Source organism: Phalacrocorax aristotelis, chromosome 12 (genome assembly GCF_949628215.1).
Source record: "Phalacrocorax aristotelis chromosome 12, bGulAri2.1, whole genome shotgun sequence".
Lineage (NCBI taxonomy): Eukaryota > Metazoa > Chordata > Aves > Suliformes > Phalacrocoracidae > Phalacrocorax > Phalacrocorax aristotelis.
Genome location: NC_134287.1, coordinates 2365496 through 2387863, shown reverse-complemented (window position 1 = coordinate 2387863; position 22368 = coordinate 2365496). Strand labels below are relative to the sequence as shown.

At 47.7% G+C, this 22368-nt stretch overlaps 1 protein-coding gene across 2 annotated transcripts in view; it reads left to right on the top strand.

Annotated features, from left to right (window-relative positions):
* Positions 1–2006: 2006 nt before the first annotated feature.
* ANTXRL (ANTXR like) overlaps positions 2007–22368 on the top strand; it is a 58359-nt gene continuing 37997 nt past the window's right edge. Inside the window, exons 1-9 of one of the 2 annotated variants that reach the window (XM_075107269.1) lie at positions 2007–2473; positions 14809–14880; positions 15005–15076; positions 17142–17223; positions 17327–17360; positions 19316–19395; positions 19509–19577; positions 19781–19861; positions 19966–20026. In XM_075107269.1, the coding sequence (XP_074963370.1) occupies positions 2313–2473; positions 14809–14880; positions 15005–15076; positions 17142–17223; positions 17327–17360; positions 19316–19395; positions 19509–19577; positions 19781–19861; positions 19966–20026 (712 nt within the window). In that variant the 5' untranslated portion in view covers positions 2007–2312. The remainder of the gene's footprint in view (positions 2474–14808; positions 14881–15004; positions 15077–17141; positions 17224–17326; positions 17361–19315; positions 19396–19508; positions 19578–19780; positions 19862–19965; positions 20027–22368) is intronic. The other variant, XM_075107270.1, reaches the window with a different exon arrangement.

Here is a 22368-nt window from a genome sequence, read left to right as displayed (position 1 = left end):
GGGACGGGTTTATCAAAGCGGGTTTATCGTCGCTTAATACTTCTTTGGAAGCACTTCCTGACTTTTCGGGTGCAGATGTCAAGCCCCATGCTGTGGTCCTGAAGCCCGGGCGAACAATTCCCACCGCACTCGGTATCGCAGGAGCGGGTATTTTTGCAGCCTTTGCGCAAAGGGCGGCGGGAGGCGCGGGGAGGGATTCATCAGACGTTGCTGCCTCGGGAGCTCGGGGGATTGCGGGACAGTGGGCGCAGGTGACCTGTGGCCCGGGGTGAGGCCCGCACCTTAGGCTCAGCTCGGCTGAGGATGGCTTTGGTTTTCCTTTCTCCTCGTAGTGCCTTACCGTTCCGCTTTGGAGGCTGCCTCGGAGTCCGCCACGTTATTTTACGAAACAGATATTTACGAAGCACCAAGGGACTCTGAAGATATTAACATTTTTATTGCGTTTCGGGGGGCGCCGGGGCGCGGGGCCGGGGCCCCCGAGGGCCCCGCAGGATGCGGACACCAGCGGGCACCGTCGAGGCCGGAGCCCGGCGGAGGGGGAGGAAGGGGGATTCCTGCTGCCCGGCAGCCGCTTGCTCATTTTTCGTGAATGTCACCAGGGAGGATGTGGGTTTCTTGTATTTCTCCATGATCTCAGTAATCGCCGGGTCTCAGCTGGCCGGCGCACAAACTCCTTTAAAGTGGTTTGCTCAAGCGCTGCGTTCAGCTTCTCGCTGTGCGTGGCTAAAACCGGCCGAGGGCTGAAGACCGGTGGACCCTCTCATCTTTCCTTAAGTCCCCGCCGCCGCCGCGTCTGAGCTCGGTCCAGCACGGCCCCAGGGCACCGACACCACCGCGATGCTTTTCCCGCAGCGCAAACCTTCAGTCAGACTTGCGGGCGGCAACCCACCCCGCACAAAACCCGCGAGGGGGCTGCCGGAGGGGGCGCCGGCTCCGACGGGGAAGGCACGGGGGTCTGGGGGGGGGGGGGGGGGGAGCTGTGCCGGTGGGGCAGCGTGCCGGCACCCCTCGGGGGATGGATCCCCTCGGCCTTGACTCGCGTTCAGCAGCCTCCCCCCGAGGGAGAAACGTCTAGTCCCAACTCCGTCACGCGAAGTGACTCTCTCGCATCCCTCCCCGTGGCTCTTGGCATTAATTAGGGGCTGCGGGGGAGGGACACGGGGGGACACGGGGGGGACACGACACGCGGCTGGAAGCCACTAATCATTCCAACTTCGGCGACAGGCGCCAGACAGGCCGGGCCAGCCCCCAGGGGCAGCGCTGCGTAACCTGCGCGTCTCAGGCGGGCGGCGGTTTTGCCACCGCGCCAAGGCTCCGGTGGGAGCCTTCGCTCGGTCACTGCGCGCGGGATGCGTGCGGGCTCCGGTGGGGGCAACGAGGGGCTTTTTCTTTTTTTTTTTTAACCACGGAATAGAAATAATTTGCTGTGGCAGAAAAGAGTCGTGAAAACTCGTCCTCACGCCCACCCGCAGGCAATAATAACCTTTTTAACCGCACTCATCTCCCGCAACTCAATTTTTCACAAGTGCTCCCTCGCGTTGTGTGTGTCCCGCCCCGGTTTCCCCCCCGCCCCCGCTTTGTCTCAGGTTTTTGCAATGACGCCCATCATTCCTTCAGCAACTTCTCCCCGGTGGCTACCGCCCCCCAGCCCCGCTGGCCACAGGACCCCCGTCGTTCCCAGGGTCGGTGGGCGAGAGGCAGGGCAGGATCCGCAGGGATGCCCTGGGGTACGGCCGGGAGGTCCCAGCCTTCACTCCCCTGCCCCTCGCCCCCCTGCCCTGCCCTTCCCCGGGGGCGCGGGGAGGCGGCGGGGCTGGGGCGCAGCGGTCCCAAACCTCGGTCCCCCTCTCTCCGCAGCCTTTCCCACCGCGGTATCCCGGAACAGGAAAGTCCCGGTTCAGCTTTCCCCCCTCAGATCCTGCCTCCCCCCTCCCTCTGCCCCTTCCTGCCTCCGGCCGCTCCGAGCGGAGCCGCGTCTCCCGCTGCGGGCCGGGGCTGAGCCGCCCGGGGCAGCCGCCGCGGCGGCGGGGCATGGGGAGGGGGCTGCGGGGACCATCCGGCCGGGCTCAGCCCCCAGCCTTGAGCCAGCAGTCCGGGGTCCGGCGGGCAGGGCTGCCTTGAGCACGCAGGGTTGAGCCGAGATACTGAAATTAGTGGTTTGGGGTTTTTTTTTTTTCCTTCCCTTTTCTTTCCCCCTCCCTCCCTTCCCTCCCGACCCCCCCCCCCCCCCCCCACCCCGGTGCTGCCGAAGAGCCCGTAAGGTCTGCAGCGAGAGAGACTGGGGGAGGAGGAAGAATTAAGGAAGGGAAAAGATGGCGAGTTGCAGGAGCAGCGTGGAGAAAGCCGCGGTTCTGTGCTGCTTCTTGCTGGCAACGGGGAGCCTAACCTCCTGTGCTCGGCCGGAGGAGGAGGGAGAGCAAGAAGAGCAGCGCTCCTGTCACGGTGCCTTTGATCTCTACTTCGTCCTGGATAAGTAAGTGACAGTCGCATTTAAAAACGTTTATTCACCCTTCAGTGCCTCCTTGCAGCAGCAGGGACGTTGTTTGCCCTGTCTCCTCGGGTGCCAAACGTGATGTGCGGGGCAGGATCCTGATTTTTGCTCCCCAAATCTAGCACGTTTCCCAAGCGGAGCATTTAGGGGAGCGCTGTGCTGTATCCGGGGTTAGCTGCACATGGAAACCTTGGAACTCAGGTCACCCTCAGGTTGTGGTGCCTGGGCTGGGAAGGTTGGATTTGCCGGGATGTCTGTGGCACCGGCGCTCCCGGAGTTTGGTGTCAAGATGTGGGCTGAGTGCTGAGGTGTCACCTGTGGGATTTAGCAGCGCCAGGGCTGTTGCAGACCTACCTAAAGTTAAGACTAGACTGCTTGTATGCAGTGGTTGCTTTATTATAGACTCACTGTAAGGTTTTATAAAACTTATTTCTGCTCAAAGTCTTTGGAATTGTGTAAACCTGTGTTGGAGTTACATCTCTTAAAATAGGTTGGCAAATGCTTTGATACTGTGTTAGCCCAGTTTAGCTGTGGCCGGGGGGTATGGTTAAGCTCTCATTCATAGGCATGTTCTAGCAAGCACTAGCAAAGTGAGTGGCAAAGGGGTGCACCCACGGGTGTTTTTCAGAAGCCACAGATTTCTGTTTCTCCTGGTGCACTGCTCCGGCTTGGGAGCCAAGGATTAAACTCAAGGAATAGATTGTTAGTCTCCCACATATACTCAGTGTGATGGTTGTGTTATCTAATACATCCTGGGTTATGTATGTGACATGGTATTATGAAAGACTGAAGCCTTTTTCTTCACGGTCCTTACCCATAAGCCAGGTATGAAGGCTGCATTGTGCTGTTTCCCAGCTGGGAGAACTGTTCAGTCCATCATGCCTCCTGCACAGCCTGCGTGAGGCAAAAAAGCCACCTTCACTCGCTCAGGAGCCAGTGTATTCCCGTATTCAAGAAGAAGAAAAAAAATGTCTTTAAGTAGTGATTCTGTTTTTTGAGCAAAAGGGTCTGAGGACCAAAGGCATTCTGCCTTTCTGAAAGATACACTAACACACCATGTGGTCACTGTTTTGTTTTCTTTTCGCTAAGGACTTGTTCCTGAAGTAACCTTCATGTCTAGAAAGCGCTCTGTGGGGGGCTGGTGTTGGTTCTCAAATGCATTCTCGCCAGGCTTTCAAGGAGTGACTGGTGCTATTGTTGTGCTCGCTTCCCGTATTGAATTCCCTGTAACAATAAATATGGGTGATTGCAATACGGGTTCTCTCTGTGACATGGTATCTGTCTTCCACAGTACGATTTCTGTCTTTAAAATGGCATTGTTTACCCCTAGCAATCCCCACACTGAGCTCCTATGCTACTTTTCATCTGTAGCTCAGAAACCACTTTACTGGTGTGATTGCTGTTATTATTCATGTTGTATTTGGGGAAATCAAGGCAGAGAAGAGGGTAATTTGCTCAGAGCTACTGATACATCGAGCAATAGGAAGTTGGTTGTGTAAGAAAGATCCTCTTCAGTGCTGTGGATGTGAAATCATACATTTTCTTCTGGCAGGCTACAGGTCTCGTATGTTGGCTCAGGTGCTATCCACTCAGTACGCTGGTCCACTGGAGGCTGGATCAGATCACGGTTGAAGTAAAAGTCACGTACTTTGGTTCCAGTGAGAAAATTCTCTTTGGCTTCCCTTGCAAACTGAGTCTTTATAACCTTTGAGAGGCTGAGAGAGGAACTCTTCTGTAAAAAGCTGCAGTAAAAGTTACTTGGGTCACTGGGTGGTTTTAGACTCCATCCCTGCTCCTACCGAGTCAGTGGCAATGCGGCGGCAAAGCTGCTTCTGGCCTCGGTGAGATTGCATTGCAGCCCGTATGGGTAATGTCAGAGTGCCCGATCTGAGGAGGCGCAGGTCCCGCGCTGCCTCCCGGCTGTGACCAGATGCACGTGGTACTCGGCAGGGGGGCAGCGCTGGGGTGTGCTGGCCGAGGGGGCATTTAGTCCCAGCTGTATTCGGTGACATTAGCACAGCGCAGGGAGCTTCATGGAGGCAGGGAGGATTGACTGAGTGGGTAGACTCCGGATCTTGGGACAGTTTATCATTAATTAGATAATCCGTTGGTGTTGAGAAGGGTCAGGGTATTCCTGGTAGGGAGAAGGCAGGAAGCTGGTCAGAAGCAGCTGGTCAGATCTGAAAATGCAGTGGACACTTTTTTTTTTTTAAGAATTGGATCCTTGCTGATACATATCTGGGAAGAATTCTGGCTCTAACCTCTAATGGGAGAATCCCTAGGAAAACCCAGCCCTATACACCACAGAGTATCCCCACATGGCCTGGGGATTGCCTCCCTTCATTGGTGCCTTGCCAGTTTGGAGTTAGATGCATTCAGTCTTAATTAGCTGTTGAACAATGGATTGAAGCATTGGCTCTGTGAAAACTCCAGGCTTTAATCGTGTGACCTTGTAGTGCGCTCTTTAGCTGAATGACAGACCCTGTCTCTGAAGTCAGCCTGGGTGAACCAAAATGACTTTAAATCTGCTTTGCTTTGGTTCCCCACAGAAAGATGTAATCTCACATCAGTAGGAGGCAATTGGAAGAAGACAGCAAACCTTTCTCCTTATGCATGTAGGCACTGTGTGTTACTGCAATGACTTTATTGGGGCGTGATTTTCCCCTTTTCATTCTGCCAGGCAAAGCCTGTGGGGATTTCATCCTGCAGGCAACAGCCATCAGATGGATAAGATCATCTGTTGGTGAAGTTATTGGTATAATATATATGCTGCCAATTAGAAAAAGAAACTCACTGATTTCTTAGTTTTTCTCTGCCTGGAGTTGCTTGCAGCCCCTTATGCTAACTCTGTGGGATAGGCAAGACCAGAAGAGTGGAGCCAAGCCATGGATGTCTGAGAAGCTGACATGGTGAAAGAGAAAAGCAGCATGTGCGAGAGGGAGACCCGCCACCATCCTCCTTAGGATTGTCTGACTGTACCAGAGCCACATTAGGACTGCCTTGTCCCTGGGCATGCTTAAATGAGCAAACATCTTGAAGCTACGAGAACGGGACACTTGCAGGCTGCAGAGGCGGCTGCCTAGAGCCTGCAGCCTTGTGCTGTCTGTATGTCACACTTCATGAGTTGCGCAGGCTTGAGTTTATTTGGAGGTGCAGCACTGAAGCAGCAGAAACTCTTCAGTTTGCCACTAAGTTGCTCCCTCTGCATGAGGTAAGGCAGCATACTGGGCAGTTGGGTACCTGTCTCCCCTCTGGCGTGTGATAAGAGCAAGTCGCGTGTGGTATCAAAGATCCCATGTTTACCTTTGAACAAGCTCAACATAATGGATAGCTGAATACTTCTCACTTGCTTCGGTTGTCCAGGCGCATGAAGAACTTGTTTCCGTCCTGTCCCAAGCTGCTGAGGACAGCTCCTCTTAGGGATTTGATTGTTTGACTGGTCAGGCCTTGTAGTGACATCCTCATGCTTTAGTATGAAAATAACACTCTCATTCCTGCCTTCTGTTAACATTCAGCTGTTGTTTGTATGATTACAACATTGAAATGCACTTGCACAGCAGAAAGGATGACTGACCTCTAGTGTTTTCTAATTATAACAGTGCCTCGTAGCGTCATTATGATTGTTTATTAGTGCAACAAATAGAAATCCTTTTAAACTAGGGATTTACAACTGCCATAAATATTTGCTCCTGGCAATGCTTGACATGGCAGATCTGAGCTGCAGAGCTGTCTGTATTTTGTATTTACAGGTGTGAAGAATTTTTTTTTTAATGAGGACAGGATGGGAAATGAGGGGGTAAAAGAATGTGAGATAGTTGAAGGTATTTTCTCATTTTTCCTGCTGGGATGTTTGCTAAGAAATTGTTTGGTTTTTGAGGAAAAATGAGCTACACAGCCTTGGGAAAATGTTTTCTTTTTCCACAGCACAGACCATGGCAGTGCAAGCATCTTGGCCAATTTACTTCTAGAGCAGAGGTTCTAAGTCATCTTTTGAGGCAGGGGCAGGCGGGAAGAGCGTGCCCAACTACCCTTTCTCCACTCCTCCTCTTCCCCCTGCACTTCTGGGTAGTCCCTCTTCATGATACTCCTGTCTCTTGGGCCCACAACTATATTGGCTTTCACATTAGTTTTGCTTTGTCTCTTGTAATCCATTTTCCAGCTGCCCCTCTTTAAACTTAGTACGCATCACTCCTTCCTCCTCACTGGTGGGGAAGAGCACAACCTCTGATCAGATGGGAAATTAGCCACCCCCTTGTCCCATCTCCTTCCTGGCGTTCACTTTTGGGACTGTGTGTGTCCCTGTGCCTGTCCCCCATCGTGTCCCCCCCACCTTGCCTTGAAAAGCCAGCTTTGTGTCAGGTAAGAAACAGTGTCAGACTTCCTAATTCACTTCTGGCAAGCCAAAAAGCCTCCAGAACAAAGAGCATTTCAATAGCTGCTATTCTGTGCCAGATTTTAGCATTTTAAGGCAACTATAGTGAATTGCTGATCTCCACATACCTTGTTTTTTCACAATATGCCATATTTTAAGCAAAAGACGACGACAGTTTGGAAAACATTTTGCGTCCCCCTTCACCCTCCCGCATGATTTCCTTGCCAATGACTTGAATTAATTTAGCACTCATGGATTACAAGTACTCGTGAGAGCAAGTACTTTTGGCCTTAGGTTCTCACTGCAGCCCTCTGCCTTTCAAGAGTGTTAGGACAGAGCTGGAACATCCTGTGGGAACTTCCGCAGCCTCTCTCTCCGCGCAGTCTTGGTCTGGTGCTGTTCTGTGTGTTGGTTTTATGCAGGGCGTGAGAAGAGCGTGGCTAGCAATGTTGTTGTGGTTGGAAATTGGACCGCTGGCAGAGTGCCTGAACACATGTTCTGACACCTAATTTAATTGCATTTGAAAAAATCTCCTATTGACTGACTGAAGGCACTGCTGAATTCCCTTCTCTGTAAGCAAGAATATCTACCTACTGCAGCCAGGCCTCAGCTTGTCGTAAGATGTGGGACCTGACGCAGGTCAGCTGCCTATTGAGGTTGAGAGGACTTGCTGTCTGAATAAAAGTATTAACTTTGTTCCTTAGATGGCATTGATTACAATCCACTTACTTAAAAATGGTTGTGTCTATCTGTCTTCCTCCTTGTCTGTCTGACTTCCCCCCCTTATAATGTAGCCACATCATCTACGTGACACCCCTCATGCTCTCCAACTGCCCCAAAGTAATATCTTTATTGTTTCCAAAACATAATCTGTTGGTATTTTGCCTTTTTATCTTTCTTTATTGTGGTTAGATCACAGCCAGTGCTGTGATTTTCTTACAACCAGGTATAATTGTTTGGAATGTTCCAAAACAAATTTTTATTCAGCTTCAGACATACCTATGTTATTGGTACCAGGTTTTATTTGTTAGTATTTTGTCTGATATTATTCTGCCAGATTTTCCGTGTGGCGGGAAAAAAGATATTCAGGAAAACCAGTTCTTTTCCCCTCTGTCCCAAGAAAAAAAAAAATTCTTTATAAAACACAAGGCGAAGCTAATGGGCAGTGGTTATTTGAAATAAAATGCGTACAGTTAGCGGGAAGAAAAAGCCATGGCAGCTTGTCATTTGCAGTCTATTTATGCATGTAACTAAATCTGATTTATTTGGGGCTTGAGCCAAGGAAGTAAACCGTAAGATTCCCACTGACCTAGGATTTTGGTTTGTGTGCGCTCAGTTGGTTGAGAATTTCATTACTTTTGTCTGAGCTTTCAGGCCAAACGCTGGCGCGAGTCGTGATTTGAGTTCCTAGGAGGCATGGTTGGGCCGAACCTTTTCATCTCACGTGTGGAGAAGATGCATTGACTGAGTTATCAACCGTGCGAGAGCGGCGTCTCCCTGCCCCGGGGTATCACTTGCACCTTGTTAAGAGTGTTGCGGCGTGACTGGGATTGAGCGCTCTGCTTTGCTCCCCTTGTTGTGATGCTGAGGGTGGGTCTTCCAGGCCTGGTGCTGCTCAGAGCGGCTCTGGAACTTTACGGGGAGATCTGAAGTGGTTGGATGCAGCCTGAGCTTCTGAATTTCACTTTCTGCTCTTCTGGTGGCTGGGTATGCAGCAAGAGCTATTGCACCGGGTGGATGGGACTTGTGGATTGGGTGGATTACTGCAGGAGCAACGGGCAATATTTTGAGGGTTGACTTACAGAAGTCAGTGTTGTTGCTGCAGATTTTCTCAGTAGTTTTATAGGACAAAAGCTATCTATAAAATTAATGGTTTTGGTCATGAAATCTTTTGGATTCAAGTACTTTGGGTCCTGTGCTCAGGGTGCTGGCCTAGGGCTAAGAAATCCATTTTCCAGTCACTTCTCTGTATTTTCCCCTCCCCATTCCAGCCCTTGTCTCATCCATTAATGTTACAAGTACTCTGAAGCGAGGGCTGTCTCAGAATGGCTGTCTCTGCCAGTGTTTCTAATTGCCTTTGGAGCAGATAATATAAACTAGTCCCTCCTTGCCTGGATGAATCACCCAGTCAAGGTCTGTTCCATGCTTGCAAGAAGCATTGTTTGGGAGAGGAGGATTCTTGTCACTTTGAATGCTCTGCTGGCTCAGAAGGGAGCAGAGGGGTGGACGAACCCATCTCTGAAACCACAACAAACTAGATGCCCCAGGGTTTGCTTTTATTGCAGAGCCTATTAGCCATGTGCAAGAATTCTGTTGTCTGCAGTGCGGTTGTGGCCACAAAGAGCTCTCCAAATAACAACAACAAAGTGCCACATTTCTGAGCAATGGGCCGTATACAGGGCCACCATTAGCTCGAGGGAATAGAGGCTGACAGGGACCTGCAAACTCAGAGGGTGTTGTACTCCCTTGACACCGTGCTCAAACTGAACCCAGCATCAGTAATAACGGGTCTGTTTCTTGCTCCAGGATCTCTGGAACTGCTACCTTCAGCTAACCTGCAACAGAGGCAAATGCACATGGCGGGGGGGGAGGACGGGAACAGGACAAGAGGCAGCTCTGTGTTTTCGAGGGGTTTCACTTTCTCACTTTCAGCAGGGAGGAAAGGCTTTGGGTCCTGCTGCCTTCTCTCTGTGTACATGCGGCAATAAAAATATCTACTGTTTGGGTAGAGCTGGGGTAGTAACTTTCCCTGCTAAGCTGCAGGTCTGGTGTATATTGCACCATGTGGATCTGTGTAGGCAGTGCATTTAGCTGTAACCGTGAATCACACGTGTCCTAGGAGAGAAACCTTACAACTGATGCTCCTGGTTTTTGCCTGCTGAAGTAACTGGGCTGAAAGCGGCACCCTGTTTGCCAGGGTTGAGCCGCTTGTTTTCTCTGGGCTCCAGCTTCCACTGCTTCTGGGAGCCTGTTAGGAAAGAAGAGAAGGTTTCCAGCCTGTGTTGTGCTTTGTCTTCTCAAACAGAGTGAAACCCCATAGAGGCAGATGTGAGACTAACACGCTCACCATTTTAATACTGACAGATAGCTCTGCTAAGCTGGAAGGAGTCTCTCCAAAGTAAACAGGAGCAGAATGAAGCCTTGCTATCACATCACTTCCTTCCACCCCCAGAAATACTGACCTCCTCTTTTCCCCTCCCATCAAGCAGTAGCAATGTGAAATTCAGGAAAACAGCAGAAGCAGGAGCTGCAGCAGCAGCTGCTCCTCTGAGCCGAGTCCCGATGAGGCCGGGAGCACATTCCTTCCTATGTTGTGGTTTGCTGACTCTTCTCTTTGTCTCGTGTGTAATGGGAACAGAGCTTGTGGAGCGGGGAGCACGCTCGCAACAAATGGCTCCTGTGTTTTTTTTCACTTTGCTTGGGCCTAATTCTGATCCCTGTTGCGTAGGTATGAACCTAGGGAAATTCTGCTGATTCTCCAGACCTGCTCCAGGTTCACCCCAGCAGAACCAGCTGCAGAAACAGGCCCTGAAATGTTTTCTGCGGTGCTCCAGCTACCCACAGCAGCTGTTCGTGGCTTTGCATTTTCCTTCGCCGTGAGGATTGTGTAACCTCCGAGGGCTGAAACCTCACCATCCCGCCTGACTCTGAAAGGCACACGAACCGCCTGTAGGCTGTGGGTCACTATCCACAGAGGTCTTTGGCTTGTGGGGCTTGGTGCTTTTGCAGAGAACGTCGGGCTCGCTGGGCTGCTTCAGCGGGGAGGGCGCAGGGAGGAAGCCCCGGGCTCGGCTGGGTGGCAGCGGCCATTCTGATTGATGTGCGGAGCTGAACCAGGTAGGTGATCACCCGAAAAGCAGGAATTCTCCAAGGCATGAGCCAACAATCGTGGAATCATAGAATCATTTAAGATCATCAAGTCCAACCGTCAGCCCAACACCCCCAGGCCTCCTAAACCATGTCCCAAAGTGTCACATCTGCATGTTTTTTGAACACGTCAGAAAATCTTTCTTTTTGAACGAGATAGGTCTAGCTGTAACATTGTCTGTCCTTGCTGACAGCCGCTGTGCTGGCTTGGTGGATCCACTGCTACAGACCTCCCCAGCAGGATATGTAGGGTTCCCTGGCTGTGTGGCTTCCCCAAGGTTCTCCCGGTTACTGGTGAGGATGGATGAGTGCGTCTCACCGTGACTTTTCTGCACAGTGCTGCTCTTTTTTGTGCTTCATTTATTATTTCCTCATTATTTAGAAGTCTTCACGGTTCCTGTGAAATCTCACAGGAGTGCATCATTTGATGGCCAAACAAGCAATCGGTTTGTAGTTATTTACTAATGGCAATTTGAGCCGACATGCCGGCTTTGTCCGAGGCTCCTATTAGCATGGGTACGCTGATTCGGGAGCTGTTTGTTCTTAGTTATTGCAAGGTTCTAAGGGAAACAACAAAAGCACCAAAACTGCTGTAAAAATCATGCTGTGTGCATGTCCAAGAATAACCTGTGGTATAGAATCCCAGACTGGTGGGGGCTGGAAGGGACCCCTGGAGCTCACCCCGTCCCACCCCCAGCTGGAGCAGGCACCCCCAGAGCAGGGGCACAGGGCCGCGTCCAGGTGGGGTGTGAATGTCTCCAGGGAAGGGACCCCACAGCCTCTCTGGGCAGCCTGTGCCCCTGCTCTGGCACCTGCACAGGGAAGGGGTTTTTGCTCATATTTAAGTGGAACTTCTTGTGTTCCAACTTGTGCCCAGAGCATCACTGAAAGACCTTGTGCTTTTCTAGGCTCTGTAACTGTGGAGTATGGCTTTCAAGCATTGGCCATGGTTGGAAAGGAGCTTAGAGTATGCTTGGAGCCTCCCACTTGCCGTGGGAAACCAAGGCAAAAACCTACTAGAGTGACCTAGCCGTGAAGGGCAGCAACTTATTTTATGCTGCCAGCAAAAGTGATTCTGCAATGTGAAAGGGAAGATCGGCAAAGCAGTGAAATGCCTCAGTATTTTCAACAGTGTTGGGCAGCTTCTGTTTGTCAGTGTTGGGAGTGATGTTTGACAGCATTTGGCAAGTTAGTGTATAGCTTAGCGAACATCTTCTTGTAAATTTTTGTTTAATCTGCCATTAGAACTGCTGGTGGGTTCAGGCTTTGTGGGTTCAGGCCTCTGGGGCAACAGATGCAACTGTATCGGGACAAACCCCAGACTTTGCAAACAGGGGTATTTAGAGGCGAGTTTGGGTGGGAAATCAGGTTCTTCTACAGATCAGACCACCCCCACCGGTGTTCCTGAGGGGGTTGACATGACCACCATGGGTGGCACTTGGGCATCATTTGCAGTGGGAGGTGACACACCTGGTCTTTTGAGGGATGTGGTGGGGAAAGTGATTAAGTGCTGACCGCTTCACTGGTACTCTTTATATGAGATTTTGAAACAGTACGGTTTTCTTGCTAGTATGGCTTGTGTGGCTTGCTTGTCTGGCCTTGACGCTTCCCAGCTAATAAGCAACATGTGGGTGCAGAATTCCTCCCAGGGGAGAAGGAGACCTGCTGCCGGCTGAAGTTCCTCTGCTCAACGGGGCGGTAGCTCAGTGATGCAGGGCCAGGTGCTCTGCGAGCAAGCACGCGTCCTGTGAGGACTAGCCCCTGACAGAGACCTCCCTAGCTTTTCAGACGTGGACATCTATACATTTATTACAGCCAGTTCTAATTACTCTTAGTCTCACTGGCTGTGCCCTTCCCAAGAAAGGGGTGTTTCGTTATAGTCAGAGTACATGGAAGTGCACAGTATTAAGTTTATCTGTGCGTTTTCACTTTAAAAGTCTTCATTTCTTTCCACCATTACTGGCTTATGCTTTTCTTGAATTTTCAGTGTCTAGGCTGTTTTGCCAAGCTGTTCTTTGCCTGAAGGGTAGATAAAGAAAAAGTGGGGGTGGGGAGGGAAGTAATTCTGACAGTCCTAAGAAGGTACTGGAAATGATGATTTGTTGCTGTTATAAAGAAAATTCGTTGCTACCTTCTTTTTTGGATTGCATCAGTGCCTCTGCAGCTGGCGGGAGAAATTTGATACCTCATCCCAAATAGGTCAGTCTTTTCCAAGCTATTCTGTGTAGAGGAGTGACTCCAGTGGAAATTGCAGGAATTGGACTTAAGTGAGATGGCAGGATCAGAATGAAACTGGAAGTATCAAGTCCAGGGGGAAATAATAATAAAAAAATTAAATTAAAAAAAATTGAGAGCTGTAAATGCATCTTGCCTAGATTAAAGGAAAATCTCTGAGTTTCGCATGGTTAGAGGTTTAGTCTGGGACTTTCAGAATTACAGGTGTTGGACTGCCTCAGATCTCTTCTGGAAGAGCCGTGCTTAAAGTACATACCTCACATCTGCATGGATTATTTTTTAATGATGGGAAAGGGCTCATTTGCTAATAGTGCCGGCACCTTTTGTTGGCTGTTCATGAATAATCGTGTCTCATCCATTGCCTAGCACACATAACTCGGAGACTGCAGGGGATCCAGGTCCTTGGTTCGAGCAGTCCCTGGTGCTTTGTGCCCTCCCTCAGTGCCTGGCAGTTTCTTCATTCTCTGAGAACCGGTTTGTTCTGTGAATGAGTCACCAGCTCTCGTGAAAGCACAGGGTTATACAAGCAAGCTTAGCTTAGCTTATGTACTTCAGGGGTCTCCTCTCGGTCCTTGGTGCCTTCTTTGCTCTTCTCCTCCACTCCAGCAGGGCAGGCAGTGGCATACTGTGCGGGCTTCTGTATGCCAATTTGTGCCTCAGGTACCGGGCCAGAAGTGACTGGTGTCGGGTCGCTTGGAAAGCCCGTAGTAGAACTGTAGCGTGGGATCATTTTCTCCCCCTGCTTTTTTAAATCCATTCATGCAGAAAAATGTCTAACAGTAGAGGAAACCTACTGCTTTATAGCAGTTAAATTTCAGAAATTTTTTAGTTCTGCATCTTAAGCCCCTGCCATCCTTCTGCGTGTGCTGCTGTTTTATTTGTCTTTCTGCCTAAGGCACCAGATACGTGAGTTTGCCTGGCAAGTAAAGCGAATGAGCCGTTCTCTCGTAGCACCATAGTCCTAGGGAGGGCTTTTAAAATCACTGGCTTCTCATGCTTTGTAGCCTTTTTAAAGGCTTGAAAGTGTATGGCATAGATCTGCATGGTAGAAATCACCTGTCATTCGCTGTAGAGTTGCTGTGTGCAAGGCTCTGAGGCCCGAGTCCCACCATACTGTGGGGGTCCCTGAGAATGTAAGACTGGGCAGAAAAAAGCCAGGGAGTGTCAATAATGCAGTTTTATACACTGGGAATGGCAGCACGAATGTGTAAGTTTATGCATGTAACTAAGTTGCCCAAGTTTTCACAAGAAGTGTGTAATGGAGCCAGGGATCGACCGTCCAGAATGCTAGCCCAGCGAATTAGCTACGAGCACTGCCGTTCCCTTTGGAATGACTTCAAAAGCTTTCTCTTTTGAAACAAACAGTAATTCATGGAAACATTCTCTCATGCATTCTGGGAGACTAGGATATCAGTCAGGACTTTCTGTGTGGCTGCAAAGGCAGAGATGTGCTCTAGGAAAGTAAATCATCTGCTAGCAGATGATTTAGTGAAGTCAAATAAAATGAAATAAACTGGAAGAAAATATTTATATTTTATGTTATGAGAGAAACAAAAGCAGATGGAAGAGTTACTGAACTTGTTTCAAAATTGTATGGTAAACCATTTCAGGCGTATTTCTACTTCTCTTTGAGTCAGTGGGTTTTGTCATGATGGTTCCTGTTACAGCTTCCAACACAACTGCTGTTGAAGCCTCAACAGATTTAGCTGCTGCATCTCTGTAGACCTTTAGGGAAGCTGTGTCCCTAACCACCTTTGCAGTAGCCCAGGCTTAAAATTCAGAGTGGAACAAGGAGTTTTGCTGTGAAATAAGATGAGTATAATCAATTATGTTTTGTATGCAGATCTGGAAGTGTCAGAAATCATTGGACAGAGATTTACTCTTTTGTGGAAAGCCTAGCTGAAAAGTTCATAAGGTAACGTTTTCTTAAGATGATTTTTTTTTAATTTGCTATAGCTATAATTTATTTTTTCATTGACTACTTCTTAGCAAAAAGTAATGTGTGCCTGATGTGGATCTGGCTTATTCTTCTCTTTCAGTCCAATGTTGCGGATGTCTTTCATTGTTTTTTCTTCACGAGGCACGACAGTCATGAAACTAACAGAAAACAGGCAAGTACTTCACAGCTTTCAGCCAGAAATACCCTCCTCTCAAGCAGCGAGTTGCCCCAAAACCAGAACTCAGAGCTCTGTCTTGGTCCTCAGTGTGGCATCAGCTGAAATCTTTCCCAACATTCCCAGCTGGAAGAGGTCTTAAAGGCCTTTGGGTCTCTCGTTATTTTTTCAGCCTTGTAATAGAAAGGCAGCGCCAGGCCATCCTTTCTGAGAGTATTTCAGGGAGAAACTGTGTTTCCAGTCAAGGATTCATGTACATCCTTGCTGTCCTCAGCTACCCAAATATGGGCAGTTTCTGTGTAAGAGATCTTGGGCCCTGAGTTGATGAGAAAAAGACTGTAGAAAGTCCCATGGTGCCCTTTGAAGTGGCCTGAAGCCCTGAACTTTATGCCAGCAGCCTGTCGTACCCAGCGCTGGAGCACTGTCTTGCCAGGCTATTGCACCCCTCTCCTCTGGCATGGGTGGTCTCTGAAGACAGCCCAGGTGGTTTGCACAGCCCAGCAACAGGCTTCTTAAGAAAAAGAGAGTCTGAGGCTGAGCAAAAATCTTATCACCTTCACAACCAAGTCTTCTTTTTTAAAAAACCAACACCCAATAACAACCCCTGTCCCCCACCTCAAAAAAAAAAAAAAAAAAAAGAAAAGAAAACAAAAGGCACAATTTTGGGTTTAATTTGCCTCACACAGAGAAATCCCTGTCATGGAGGCATTTTAAAGTATTTTCTTTTATTTCAGCTTAGAAGCAGTTGCAAAAGCAACAGCTTTGTCTGTGAGGGGGCCTCAGTAGTACAGTGCACCCTATAAATAAAGGGGGGCTCTGGAGCCACCTTGAAAGAACACCCCCCCCCCACACACGTTGTACTCCAGGGACTCATCCAAAGCCAGAACCCTGCCAGGAGCATTGCGTTTCTGCCGGCTCCGCTGGGTTTTGGCTCAGGTCTCCATCCTGCACCTTGGTGACAGAGCTCAGACTTGCTCACTTCTCCCAGGTGGACTTGCTCTTTGCAAAGTGGAAAGTAGACAGGGACGCTGTGGCAAGTATGAGAGTGTTCCCTCTTCTAAACTGTTGTCTGTACGGATCACCATGCGTGCCTTTCCAGCTCATTTTGTACTTTGAAAGGGTAAAAATATGCTTTTTGCCCTAAGGACATCCCCAATCCCAACTCCTGATTTTACCTCCATCCCACATAGGCTCCTCTTTCCTCTGTAACTGGGGTTGCACCATCTAAAATGCCCAGTTGCAAAATGGAGCTTAAAGAGGCTCTCGCTGTCTTTTTAAAAAAAGGATGCCCGTAGCATCTGGGGCAGATGTTCGGACTTCCTACATCTTCTCTGTTGAATATTCGTTTTGTGGTTTGGCCTTATTTGTGTTCCATTAATATATGAAAACTTTGCTAAGGATCGTGGTCTTTTAGTGATCAGTGATCAATTACATTATTATTTCCCTGAGCAATCCTCTCGGTTATGTGTTCGTGGAGCAAGAAGCTATGCCTCAGGGGTCGTGGTATCAAAGCCTGTCTCTTACCGGGGGCAGTCTGTGCCCCAGGAAGGGTGATCAGTCCCCGGTCTAGGCTAGGAAGTTCTCATCAGTCCCATCCAGTTCTCTTATCTTTTGGCATCTGTCTTTATAATGGAAAAGTCCAGTCCAAACTGTCCTGATGGTTGATTGAATACCGAGTTTTTATTTGTCCTGTTTTCATGACGGGGTCATAAGTCTTTAAATTCTTATTCCGTCTGCAGTTTGTCAGAATCTAATATCTGGCACTTGCTTTCATTCAATCTTATCCTGCCTGACAGTGAAGCAGAATGAGGGAGCAGGGACAGAATTGCACCCTTAAAATGTGTTAGCCCTAGCATTGTATCATGTGTCCGGTTTTGTGCTCCCATGGGTGTTTGGCTGAAAAATTGTGTGAAAAATCCTGGGTTTACCAACGTTTTAGCTGGGGTGCGTGCACTCTGTGCAGTGTACTGACAGGGTGCATGATCTAGCTGTGCTACAGGAATGTCTCAACAAAGCAGAACTTTTATTGAAATTATTTTCTCCTGTTTTTTCTCCTCCAAAGGGAAGCCATAAGACGAGGGCTCGACATTCTTCAGTATGAAGTGCCTGGAGGAGACACGTTCATGCATGAGGGATTTAAAAGGGTACACATCACAGTACCTCCTTTCTTTGATTTATACGTACAAACTTTGCTTTGTTTGCTCCTGCTGTACTTAGGAGCTAACAATGTTCTACACTTTGTTGCAGGCAAATGAGCAGATTTACCAGGAAACCTATGGAGGTAGGCATTGTATACCACTCGCTATATACCTGCATTGGGAAGACAGGGATGATAGTTCTTTACATGACCTGCAGTAAACCCGCCGAGGGAAGTGTTGGAGAAGGAACTGGTGTTACACAATCACTACATTCCATTTTGACTACAGCTTTAGTTTTAAATGCATGATTCATGGTTTATTAAGACCAGAGGAGACGAGTATGATCACAGATCTGACCCAGTGCAGAATACAGACCAAAGCGTTACAGCCAGACTGCCTGTCCTGCGCCCAGGGGACAGGAATACCCAGATTTTCCTGCGCCCTCGAGGCTCTCCTGACACGCTCAGCCCCGGCTGTCTCGTGTGCCCTAGCCTTCGTTCTCAGTAGTGTAGGTATGAATGCAATCAGTTAAGATTTTTGCATTGGTGCAAATGATTCGGGATCAGATTCTGATCTCCTGAAATGTAAGAATTCACTGAATTTCAATAGGGAAATGTATTTGTGGTTTTTGTCCATGCCAAAAGAAGACCTAATTGGTTAAACTGAACACTTGTTGCCCGGTTTGTACCCTGGTGTGAGGTCGTTCTCATTTGTGGGCTGATGGTCTCGCTGGAAGCTGGAGAAATGGGTCAGTGCCTTTTTAATAAAATAGGCTGTGAGTACAGAGTCCTCAGCAGCAGCGCTGCGTGGCTTCTCAGACACGTCTGCCAGAGAAATTGAGTCCTGAAGAGTCCAACTAAAAACTGTTTTATGTCTTCATAACATATAGCTAAGAACTAATCAGCTATAACGTAAGTTGATTAGGAAGGAAGGAGGAGTAGGGGAGATCTGGATTTAGAAGCTAAAATATCAGGGAAGAAACAAGTGTTCAAAAGAAAACAAAATAAGATCTCAAATTTTTCAGCATTTTTCAAGTATGCTGGGCAGAAAAACTGTACAGGAATCCAAGCTATTCCCCCCCACCACCACCCCCAAATAGCTGGTCATTTTTTTAAAGCTTTATGTCTGTGTCTGACATGACATGGGAAGGACTGCGTGGCATAAGAAACCTGTCAGAACTAATCAGTCTTTAATTTCAGACAGTATGGGGAAAGACACTTGAAATTGTAACATTATTTTGAAAAAATAACAAATACTTCCCTGAAAGTAGCACGTATGTGTATCAGTTACTTTGCGTAAGAACTATGGATGGGGAATTGGTTGACTGAACCATAGTTTGCACCTTAATTTGTTGTAATTTTGTTAACAAGTTGCATTTTTCTGGGTAGTATTGTATGTTATACTGCATTACGTATATAGCTATCCAAAGCCTGTGTAATGTTTTCACTCAAGCTTAGGCAGGATATGAAACGTCTTATCACAAGACGTGAATTTCCTCCAATGGACCCGATGTTAAGGTTTTCACACGTTCAGAGTTCTGACGAGCTTCGCTGGCAGCTCCTGTTGCTCCAAGTGTAGGACTGAACCCCCTGTAGAAGCCCACTTGGCGCCATGTGCAGTGGGATTGCACTTCGAAATTCAGAGAGGGGAAGGTAGGATGGCAGGAGAGCTTTCGGAGAGAGGTCTGTTGCCCCAGTCTCTGGGCAAGGTTTGTGCAGAGACACGTTTGCCAAGAGGGGAAACCTCTCCCTCTCTGCAGGTCCTTTTTGCGACTTCCCCACGGCAAGGGTCTAGGTGTAATCCTGGTAGGTGTTATATTTTGTGAAGAACAGAGAGGTTTGGACCTCGTTAGAGCTGTACTTCCCCTTCAGCGACGCCTGCGGTATGAAGGCGCACAGGTTTTGGCTTACTGCGTGCTATTTTACTTCTGACCTCCAGCTGACGCATCTCCAGCAAAGTCCATACAAATTAGGCTGAGAGTCCGGCCTTACGGCTTTGTATTTATTTGTCAGAACAAGGTCTGTCTCACTTCAAACTTTGCTTTCATTGCTGAATCTTGTGTCACGCGTATGCAATCTGTTAACTATCCTCCACGCAGGGGTTCGGACTGCTAGTGTGATTATTGCTCTGACGGATGGAGAATTGCAAGACGTTCAGTTTTATTATGCAGAACAAGAAGTAAGTCGCCTTCACGTGTACCCAAACTACCTTATGTCAAACCTGTAGGCGTTTACTGTTGGCTCCACTGACTATGCTTTTGCATTTAATGGCCACCTTTTTTTTTTATTTAGGCCAACCGAGCCAGAAGCTTTGGAGCTATTGTTTATTGTGTTGGAGTGAAAGATTTCAATGAAACTCAGGTAACTTCGCTTGCTTTCTTCTTGGTTTGTTTTTCTGTTATACTGCTGCACAAGTAACAGCATCAGACGAAGGCATTTATTTAATTACTTGAGGCATAAATCATTTCGTGTCAGTATGATGTCTTTTAGCAAGTATGAAAGGGCCCAGTTTTGTTCGCCGTAATTTTGTTTTCCTCATGATTTATGATTGCCTTTCTTTGCAGCTGTCAACAATTGCTGACAGCATCGATCATGTTTTTCCAGTTACGGGAGGCTTTTATGCCCTAAGAGGAACCATTGATTCCGTAAGTTGGGTATTCTGAAACCCAGAAAAGGGCACCCTTTCCTCTATTATTAAAGCATAGACAAAAATGTGATTACCAAAAATGCCCTTATCTAAATCTTTTAGATTCTCAAGAAATCTTGCATTGAGATCCTAGCGGCTGAGCCATCGAGTGTTTGTGCCGGAGGTAAGTTGCCACGAGAACAGTGTGATAAACGAATGACAGCGACGAAATGGCAGTAACGACCTAATGTGGTATCGGAGCTGAAGCCCAGGGATGTGTTAGAGCCTCCCCTCGGGCCGTGGCTAAAGCTAAAGCTGAGGCTTGAGATAAAAACTGGGCTGATAAACATGTAGCTGGTGCTGCGGCCGGGCGCCAGCTGGCGAGTTGGCTGGGGTAGCGCTCGGGGAGTCGGGGACACTGCCCTTCGAGTATCCGGGAGAAGGAGGAGAGAGAAGTGATACGAAGTCAGACTGCAGAAGTGGTTTTGGGGTCTAAAGGCGACGTCTCACGAATTTCTGGAAGGACTGCGTTCCTGGGACCTGCTAGGACTCGCCAGCCGTTAGAACGAGATTTTGCAAAACGTTCGTGGAAACGGCAGGTTTAGTGAACCAGATAGAATTAACTGCACAGGGCAAGATACCGGACGTGTTTTCCAAAGACTAATGTTTTACGTATTTGCAGTGAAAGAACTGTTAGTGTATATGGTAAACATGAAGAATCCCCAGAGGATCTGTTGATAATTTCATGCCTTTCGCGTCTAGTATATTTAACTTGGATTTGTTCTGGTTTACATTAGCAATTCACTTGCTGTGGTTTTGTCTACTTAAGAGGCTGTTGCAGCAGAGTAAGAGTGACACCATAAGTTTGCTGGAAGGTACCGTTTACGGCGTGGTTATTTAGATCTGATGTTACCGTCTTGTGTTCATTTCCTTATTTGCTGGAAAAATGAGCACATAAAAATAAAATAGCTATGATGCATGAAAGCTGACCTTGAAAACAGATAGAAAATAGGAAACTCAGGAAAAATCTATTGAATATCAGAGAGAAGAGAAATTGCTCGCTCTTCATTGCCACATGTCGATCACAATATGATCTCACCCTGACTATTTGCATTTAAAATGAAATAATCCTTCTGTCTTTTGAACTATTCCTAAAAATATAATTGTGGACTGGATGTTTTTGATAAAATTTTGGCTGTGGAAAAATTAAAAAAGGAATGATTTTGCTTTTAAAAATCTTCTTGTGGGGTTGATCAAGAACAATTTTAAAGCTTTGACACCTCAACATTTTTCTTTATTTCGTAGTAATACTTTCTTTTTTTGCCTGCTTATTGTGCGCTAGGCAATTTTTTGTGCAACACCTTATTGCAAACATTCCTCTTCAACAAAAATTGCATTTAGTTGCATGAAAATGTGGATGTAGTATTCTTGTAAGTGTTTGGAGCAATGTTAAGAATATTGGAAAGGTGGGTTCGAAACCATATTTTCAAATGGAAATTTGAAAATATTTTTCTGAAGTTTTGAGATAATAAATTTTCAAGAAAATATCTACTTTTCAGAAATGGATATATTTCAGCAAAAAGAGTAAAATATTTTTTTTCTTATTTATTTATTTTTCTTTTTTTGTTTTAAAAGGCATCACTTTCATTCCTGATTCACGAGTTCAAACCACTTCGGTTTTTGCCAAGCTTGCTAGGTAACTAGTTTAGTTTATCACAAGTGTGATTAAAAATACACAAGTCCACTTTAAAATAGTTTGCCTTCCTTAAAACAAAAATACAAAAATTCTTGCGTTACTTGCACCTGTAAAGGTTTTTCATCGTCTTTGCGGCTTTAAATGCAGCAGCCCCAGTTTCTGCGTGTTGCTGCTGATTCAGCAAAATACCACCACTTCTTTCGCTTGAATTCTCAGGTTGGTTCTGTCCCTGATGACAAAACGGTCCCGCAAAGGCTGGCAGGTGGTGGAGTGGGGTGCTGGATCAGCAGGGCATGGCGACTTGGCTCTCGCGTGCCGGGGGCTCGCTTGCAGCAGCGGGGGCTTGGGAACGGGAGGCGGCCGGAACCGCAGCCCCGAATGGTGCATCCTGCCGTGTTCAGTGGTCTTTAGCAGCAAGAGTCAGGCCTGGAACAGCTTTTATTGTGAGCCTAGTCCTACAAGCCTTAGCCGAAATGAACTCCTGCAAGAGGTTTGGCAGCACGAGGCTGCAAATATTCGCACTTGCGCTTGGCTTTATTACCCTTTGTTATCCCACCTACTTCAGTGTAGCCAAGGGTCATCTTTACAGCTGCGTGCACCGCTGTCTCCTGGGAATCTCCTGGGGCTGAGCGATGTTTTTCATGGTAGTGTGAATCCGGATCCTGAATCCAGTTCGCAGGATGGTCAGATATGGTTCTAGTCTACGTGTAATGAGATTTATTCTTTTTAGTGTACTTTATTTGGACTTAAACGCAAAAAATACTGAAGGCAATGAAGTAATATCAGAATTTTAATGCATTTTAAATTTAGGTAATTACTAATGTAATTTA